At 40.6% G+C, this 9,147-nt stretch overlaps 1 protein-coding gene across 1 annotated transcript in view; it reads right to left on the bottom strand.

Moving 5' to 3' along the window:
- Positions 1-1,966: 1,966 nt before the first annotated feature.
- The window catches only part of XYLB (xylulokinase), an 82,303-nt gene continuing 75,122 nt past the window's right edge, over positions 1,967-9,147 (bottom strand). Inside the window, exon 18 of the mRNA XM_029957930.1 lies at positions 1,967-2,248. Coding sequence (XP_029813790.1) covers positions 2,165-2,248 — 84 coding nt within the window. The 3' untranslated portion in view covers positions 1,967-2,164. The remainder of the gene's footprint in view (positions 2,249-9,147) is intronic.

The raw sequence follows: 9,147 nt of genomic DNA, 5'->3' as shown, positions 1-9,147 counted from the left end.
GACACATCAGAGAGCCTCAGTCAGCCCAGAAGAGAAGGAAGTGTCTCCTTCTCCCTCCTCAGAGAAGAGCTCAGGCCCATAAAGTAGTTAAAATATCCAGACAATATCCTATTAGCACCATATAATACCTTGTCAGCAGCCAAGATATTATAAATGTTCTACCATGTGCTATGATCTGGGAAATGTAAGCCTTAATCTTCGTCAGATGAGCAAGAAACTGACCCTGAGCCTCCATTTTCACAGGCAAATAAAGCCACAAAGCTACAAGAGACATCAGTCTTCTCACTCTGATAAACCAAACGAGCTACTCAAGAAACTGTCACCAAAACTGCGCAAAGCTAAAAGACCTCTCTGAATCCCTTCCCCATGTGGTTAACCTTGATGTCAAACCAGTAACCAGGCAGAACTAAAGACTAATGATGGTGGTAATGCTGCTTCAACTAGCAGGCACTGTTTAACTTGCATTAATTAATCCTTCTGCATCTCTCTACAGCCTTGCTTAATGATAAAGCAACTGCTGACAGTGGAGGCCTGAGAGAAGTATTATATGTTTTAGTACTGTACCTTGGGATCCAGAATAATAAGCACATAAAAAAGATAGATGTGTATTTCTAATGCCACCTTTTAAAGCAATTGCTTAAAAGAAGCCTGCTTTAGAAACTCGGAAATGTAATTCTTGACCTTCCTGAGTAATCATGCTAATATTGAGAGAAGTTGTCATTACTCAGTTGTGAACAAAAAAAAGGTACTGTTAGTACTCACAAACCAAGCACTTGAATATAAAAGGGAGAGCAAAGGAGGAACGTGTCCATTCCCCAACCACTCCAGAGGTGAGTTATGGCACGGGGTTCCCACTCTCACTGCAGAGACGCGGCAGGGACGGGGAGAGTGCTCCACGTGCTGCTGTAATGTGAGGAATATGAATCAGAGTCACCCAGCTCCAGCAGGGACATAATCCAGCTCCCACTCAATAAAGAGATCCTCTACTCCCTACAATTCCTGGCTTATTCCCTAGGCTCATTACAACTTCTGCAAGAAGTGAAGAAGGGCTTCAGTCACTTTCATTAAACAATCTGCTTTATTCCCAGAAGAAATTTTATCCTAAGGGAAAGATATCAGCACCACAGAATTGTGCAGTGAAGTATTCCCACTTGCACAGGGTGATTTAGGATGTTCATTCAAATTCTGCAACTTCCACCCATCTTTGCAGAAAGATCTTCTGGCTTGTATTTTCTCTTAAGATTTTCTCAGGCAGAGGCTCCTTAATCTATACTAACACATTTGAAGTGAAAGAATAGCAACAGAGCAAGAGAGTCACCTTTTCTGCTTGAGAACTCCAAGAAAGAAATTGGTTACTGGCAGTGTAAGGAAAAAAGTGACCTTGTTGCCCTGTTGGGAGCAGAGCACAACAAACAGAATTCCACAGCCATGACACCTGGAAGAGGAAAGGAAAACAGAATAACCCCAAGCTGATGTGCAGATGATCCGACTCTACTTTTTGAAGCAGAAAGGAGACATGTGAAAATTCCCATGTTTGTTCCCTTGTTTTCTTCATTTACAGAACTGATTTCAAGTAAAACACTGTGCTTTCCACAATCTATAAAACCCAACCATATAAACCAAATCACAGCAGATACTCCATAGTGCCATGTAACAGGAATTTCCCTTCTCAGAGGATCCCAGGGAGTCTTTAAAGACTTTAATCAGCCTTCTCCACATATTAAAAAAAGACAAGTTAGAGATGAACAGAAAGTTCATCGCAAAAGATTTAATCAGGAGAAGTTGCAGAATTAAGATACTGCGCTAGACAGGTATGCAGAGGCTGGCATGCCAAACACATGGAATCAAAGCTGACAGAGATGGGTAGAGTGACTCATTTATACAAGGGACTTGACTTGGCTTTGTCATCCAGCTCTTAGGTACTGAAAAGTACCTAAGAAAAATTGAAACCACAAACACACAGAGCAACATGATGCTTTTTTAATCAGGTTTTCAATCACAATGTAATTTTTTCCCCCACCAACACACTCAAACACAGACATTTAGAAATTATTTGTCCACAAAGACGAATGAAATGATTTAAACAACTCCAGTAAATTCTGAGCAAATCTTTCCTGATCTTCTCCTTGGGAGTCCACTCGGCCAACATAAATTTTGTTTGCTTCTATTTCGCAAGACAAGAAGAGGTTGGGTTGTAGATAACCTTCTGTTCAAGCTCAGCATATCTTTTCAGAAGAGGACGATAGAGCTAAAAAGGAAAAAAAAATAAATATGTCTTGGTTGAAAAATTAGATTTTTAAATCTCACTGCAGTTAAAAAAAAATCTTCAGACCTGAAAAACGCAGCATCTTTGCAGGTACCTGAAGGTTTGGACTGTTTTTCCCCCAGTCTGCTGAAGAAAATGCTGCAGAGTTTTCCTTCTTTAAATGTCACAGTCTTTTTTGCCATCACCTTTACAGCTTAATTTTAAGACACGCACTGGTTGTTCTTATTGTGGCTGTGTTCTTGCTATAAGCAGAAGTCACTTCCAGCAGAAGCAGCTCAGCTAAAGTCACCTCTCCCAGTGTGACATGCCCCCCCCCCTCAGTAATAGCTGTCCTGATCACCCAGGCAGAACTCCTGTCCTTGCCTCCCTCCACTGCCCCAAGATGGATCACTGCCTCTGTCCCCTCCTCCTCTGCCTCACTAATCACACACTGCTGCCCTCCAGCACAGCCAAATTCCACCATCAGACAGGTCCTCCTCGGCCAATATGCTGACCAGGGCCTTCTAAAATACACTCTGCACTTCACACTCCCTCTCCCACCCCATCATACTCCTGTACCTGTTTGAGCTGCTTCTCTCCTTCACATCTTTCACAGCCACAGCTTTTCCCATCCACACTCTGCTCCTGGACCAGGTTCCTCGCTCCCTGATTGCACGCCCAGGGGGACAAATGGAGACCCAGCTTCTATACACAACTACACCAAGCATCTGAGGATCTTTTTTTGCATTTCCCTAGATAGAATTCTCCAGGAATTTTTAGATCCAGAATTGTTACAACCACAAAAAGAGGAATCAAGACTTAAATGTATTCAAAACTCCAAACTCAAACACGCCCTATGCTTTTGGATATAGGAGAGACCCATGACACAGCAGAAACCTTGAATAAATCCCTTCTACTGGCTCCAAGCAAAACCTGTACTTCATCTAGATCTTGGAGATGCACCTGTTTCCTTCTCTCCTCTCTGTGGTTTTAATTGTAAATCTAATAAAATCAGTAGTTTGACAAGTCATATCAGAACAGCTTCACTCATTTGCTGGCTGAAGCACAAAGAGACTGCCAGGAGCCAGTGTAGAGTCTGGTACAGGCTCAATCAGTCCTTAGCAGGATGCCATAAGGTCCTATCCCTGCCACAGTGAATCCTAGGGGCCGCCAGTCTGGTCTACAAGCCCTCTGCACTGATGTTACTCATAATCAGGGCAGCCTTGCTCCTGGCTCCAGGTTCAGAGGGGTTATAGAGCCACAATGAATCATACCCAGTAAACTGAATTACTGCTTTCATCAGTAAGAGAGATCTAGCATTTAAATGCATTTCATCCTTTTCAGGACAGCCAACAACTGTGTATGTACATGCATGAAAAATTCAGGAGGAAAAATGTTTCAGGCATAAACTATGAGGACGTAGTAAGAGACAGGATTGTTCTTGTGCAGTTCTATGTACAGTCTAAGAGACAGGATTGTTCTTGTGCAGTTCTATGTACAGTCCTGCAGTAGCCTCAGTGTCTGTAACAGTCACACTTTACCAGATTAAAAAAAACCCGTCACACAGTTTTCTCATGCAGCAAATAAAAAAATAGTGTCTTTCTGTTTTGTCTTCCAACTGATGTCAAAATATCAGTTTCTGTGTTTGCTTCTTCCTGAATGATAATTTCAGCCTGACCAGTGAAACCTGAATTTATCTCTTCATTCCCACTTCCACCTTCCACGATGGCCAGTGAGTGCAACTTCATGGACACATTCTGCAGAAGAAGTCTACTTTGATCAATTCATCCCTTTTACAAACCTGATGTTATAGACGTTGAATTACATTTCTACAACAGACTAAGTATATGAAGGGGAAGAAGAGAAGAAGCACCTACAGCAAGTGGAAAGAGACACTGTCTGTTAGCCAAGGCATCACCAGAATGGTTTTTAAACCCACCTCACAGTGGCTGAGTCACAGAGTGTCTTTCACTGATTAAAACAGAGAAACTCCTGCCTCTGCAACAGACTTGTTTGGTGACCCTGGGCCAGGCATTTAACATGTGTGTGCCTCCAACTCCTCTTCTCCACAGGACAGTGATACTGAGATCCATGGAGATTTATGCAGATTTATGGGGTAAGAAAATAAAATGCACCATGAAATGTCACATTACTCAGCATGGTATTTTTAACTAACTATATGAGGGCCTTGAGGGCTCAGAGAAGTATATATATTTATTCTTTTCAGGTTCCCAAAGAATATTATTGCTCCCATTCCTGCTAAATATGCACATCAGAGTAAACAAAACATTGAGCAGGCAACTATGGTTATAGTGGGAGTATCAGTATGTCAAACAAAACCAGTTCCTCTGTTCACTGAAGCATCTATAATGAAGACTGGCTATTTCTTACTTTGCTATTCAGTAAATTTGATAAACCCTACACATTTCTCAGCAAAGATTCAGCACAACAGAGCTGCATTGGTGAGCTCAAGCACTGAGAAAGCAGGCTCCATATTATTTATCCATCAGTAATTTTTACAAAATACACACAGCACATTTAGCAGAAGGCTGGGAAGTATTATGGTTAATATATCACTCTAGATTAAAATGTGTCAAAATAAATGAACAACCACATTTAGTGATACAGTTTCTTTTCCTGTTTACTGGACTTAAGCACTTAGCTTGCTAATTGAGACAATTCAAGCATTTGCAATAAGCTTCTCAGCCATTACAGTAAATGAATGCTGCATTATGGGCCCTCAGAAAAAAAATGCAAACAAAAACACAAGAATATTTCTTGTACTCTATTCCTGTTCATTGGGGTAAAAAGCTCAGAGGGATAAGAAATGTCTTAAATTCCTCCTCTTCAGGGAACTTGCCTGTAATACCACCAGTCCATCATGGATGATAAGGGGAGCAGGACTACAAGCTTTTCACACCAGCTGAAGTTTGTGGCCAAAGTGGTGCAGCTCCCATGAAAGCACAGAGAGGAAGAGCCAAAAGGCACCAGCAGAGAACACGCCCTGAGTGTGCACACAGTTGTATCTGTGAAAGATGCTTTTCCACATCTTGTCACAACTGAAGTGACTCCACAGAACCTTGGGCAACTCCTCCTGTGCAATTCCAGGAGTCTTTTTCCTGAGGCAATTATATAGATCTATTTTTATAATTGAGGTCCTAAGGGAATAAAAGACTCTCAGTGATGCATAAAAACGCAAGAACATAAGTTCCCTCTCTGTCGTAGCCTCAAACCTAATCCATCAAACCATGATATTTAACAAAAGTAATTACATGTATCACAACATGAACCTTATTATTGTCCGTAATTTAATTGTCCTTGCTATATTACTGCCCTTTCTCTGGCTTATCTCCATAGCCTACCCCACAACATCAGCAGTACTCTTACTGCCTTGTTTACAAACCCTAAACTTCTCTCCTGGGACAATTTGGTCACCCTCTGACAGTCCCACAAATAAGTAAAGAAAATGCTAATGATAAATAATGCATTATAACAGAGAATAACTTAACCTGCCCTCTCTGAAAAATGCATTCATACTACGTTACCTTTTTCTGTAGTGCAAACCAAATATGTCATTCTCATACTATATCTCAGAACCAACCTATGTACTCAACAGGGCTTTTACTGTTTACATTGTCCCTGACACCCTCTAAGAGCAAAACCAGCTACAAACTTTTAATACAAGTGACAATTCACATAGATCCCCCTATATCCTGCAATGCTCCGTTAGCCAATCATTGGGAAATTCAAAATTTACAAATTACAAAGATGATGCTGATGATTATCTAATTTTAATCTACCTAGGTACATTTAATCTACCCTGAATAGATTAAAATTAATCAGTCTCTCACAAACATTTACTGCTTTTTTTTAACCAAACTCAAATTACTCAAAGAGATTTGCTTAAAAAATCAGTGGTTTTATTTTTCAAATCATAGCAATTGTTCACCTTTCTTAACACAGAAAGAATGTTCATAAAGCAGAAAGAATTCAACAGTGTTCTGAAATACTCTGAAGACTTCTCCAAGGAACCACACTTCAAACAGCTACTTTGTTTACTTCAGATATCCATTCTTCAAGCCTATCTTAATCAGTTTAATAGGTAAAAAAATATTATTGGCTACATAAATCACCTTAATCAAAGTCCCATCAATACCTATTATATTTTTGAGGCTGTATTATTATTACCTACTTTGAACTAAATTGCCAACCTGAAGAAAATCTAGAAAACCCACTCCCACTCCTACCCCAAAAATCAAACTCAAGAAAACATGATTATTTAAAATCAATAAATAGGTCATTATAACCTTCCTGGGTAATAGGGTCACTTCTATAAATCCACCTACTTACAAGGCAATTCACTAAAGTCAAGCAAACCCGTTAGGTTTACATTTTCCCTTCTCGAATTTTTGCAGGATTAATACATCTCAGCAGAGTCAATAATGCAATCAAAAATCACACATCCAGAGGCAGTGAACTGCACTGTGCCTTCTCCCTTACAAAACCCCACAGGACAATATCACAGCCCATCTGACACTACGTCAAGGCACACAGTTTGTATAAACACAAGTGACCAGCTCCCAGATAATCATGTTCCCTCTCATGTTTTTTATTTTTGCTTAATTAACCAACTAGCCAACCATCTCTGTTTTAATAGATTACTAAAATAGATCTGAATTCTAACGTTGGAATAATAGATCCTTTCTGTCTGTTGTCATACCTTTATTGCTCTAGAATCTCCTGGTTATTTTTGTCATGCTTAGTGGTTCTGATTAATCTTTCTCATTAGGGGAGAGAGGAGGCTCCAAAGAGGTGAGATTACTCTAATTTTTGCAATTCTGAAAACAGGGAAGAAGGATTCATCGGGTTAATCCACAGATGACTTGAGTTGCCCTGGTTGAGTAAGTGACCAAGGACTATCACCACAGTGGTTATTCCCAGAACACCTTATGACCCACTTGGGTATCGACAGAATTAGAAACAAGATCAAGTTTAACCCAAAAGTACTGGGAAATAAGGTTCAGCTAGGAGAAGTGGGGTCATAGCCACAGAGAGGGATTTATCCTCTTTGAAATGGTCTCTTCAAGGCACGATGGTCTGCTACAGGACAAAGTCACACTTTTGCCAGACAAGTTGGAACTTTTGAGACTTCAGTTTCCACTAACTACTAATTCATCTCCCATCACAAGCTCTCTGTTCTCCATCTTGTGACTTTATTCTATTTTACCTGCCCATCAGTTTAATTGAACCAGAAGAGCTGCTTTGTGTGCCCTGCCCTTACATTTTAAAATCACATTCATTATCACAAATGATCCCTCAGCAATCAAAGAAACACTTTTTTGCATTTTTGGTTCCTGGAAACCCCTACTGTGTGAATAAGCCTTGGCAATGAAGAAGAAGCTACATCAGACTGTCGCATTTGACCTCCATCTATGGGAGGTTTTCCTCTCTCCGATGATCTAACACATGTTGTCTCCAACCTATACCAGGAAGAAAGGATGAAGCCAGAGCAGATTGCTGTGTTATGACCTGTTTTTTCTCCACCCTGCCAAGATCTAGCTGTAGCCATCCAAAAAATGTATAGAAGTGGTCGGGGGAATTTCACATTGGTGAGCCAGACTCTTTCAGAAGAGCTCCTCAGCAAGACAGAACTTATCCTCAGGATGACTTTGAAGTTTATAAAAAGAACCATCATTTAAGTGAAAGGCTCTAACCTCAACAGAATGAAATTGGATGGACAGGGAGATGCAGCTCTGTAAAAAAAACAGAATCAGACTGACTCATTGCATTATGAATTTTTACTGCACTGTTCATGCTAACACACTGTATTACCGACAGGCCCTCTGGCTTTCTGCAGTTTCACAGCCGTGAAACTAGCCAGGGAATCCACCATCAACTGCAAAATTATAAGACAGGAAGGAAAAAGAAATGGTGTGGAATATGTAATTGCAAGAAGCTGTTTTTAATGGAATGGAGCAGGAGAACTAAGCTAAGGAGCAGGAATGGTTATTCCTTCACATGCTGTTTGGCCACTACCTTCCCTATCATTCACTCCTATATACTGGGGCAATAATTCACTGCTGTACATCATTTAAAACCAATAATAAAATGTGCTGTGAGAGCCAGGTCTAACCATGTGGAAAAGGAGAAGAAAAGTATAGAGAGGGAGATAATTAACTCTTTTAGCTTCCAGGCCATTTTATGCAGACAGTAAAACAGAAACAGGTAGGTGAATTCCCCAGTGATCTTTCCAGTCAGGTTTGCTTGGTCCCTGCAGGGGTGCAAGGTGTTTGCAGGGCCCCTGTGAGAGACAGCTGTATTCCCTGCCCTTGAATTTTATAGCTGAAGCAGCACCAGGGGGTCAAAAGCTGGTCTCTGAGCACTCCCCACCTCTTCACAAGCCAGCCTGGCAGCTTTTCATCACACAGCATTTTGGGGGGAACAGGTCAGCAACGTGAGGTTGAATCAAACACCAGGGATCTGCTCCTGAAGTGTGTTCCCTGCAGAGAGCTTCAACTGCAACATGCACAGCACAGGCCATCGCTGTTAATTATTTTATCTTTTAAAATGAGGGGGGAAGGTTGAGTAAATGAGATCAGATCAATCAAGTTTAAATTATTCAATGTCTTAATATTTCTGAAGGGGACTTCTATTCGATTACCGAGCTCCTCCATCTCAGTTAATAATTAAATAATATGCTGGCAGGCACAATGCAGCATGATCATTTCTATTATTACTCATGATGATATCTGGTGCTCCACTACACATGTAGCTGGGAGTCAGTAGTTTTGGCAGATCATTAATTTCTCAGTTTAAATAAAAGCTTTAAAACCTTGTTGCCTGTAGTTAGGACACATCCAAATCTCATTAATGGTAGAGTGTGCAAGGCTGTGTTGATGCAA

This window comes from Manacus vitellinus, unplaced genomic scaffold (assembly GCF_001715985.3).
Source record: "Manacus vitellinus isolate BGI_N305 unplaced genomic scaffold, ASM171598v3 scaffold_12_pilon, whole genome shotgun sequence".
Classification (NCBI taxonomy): Eukaryota; Metazoa; Chordata; class Aves; order Passeriformes; family Pipridae; genus Manacus; species Manacus vitellinus.
Note: the sequence above shows the minus strand (reverse complement) of the source record. Positions and strands in the feature narration are given on the sequence as shown.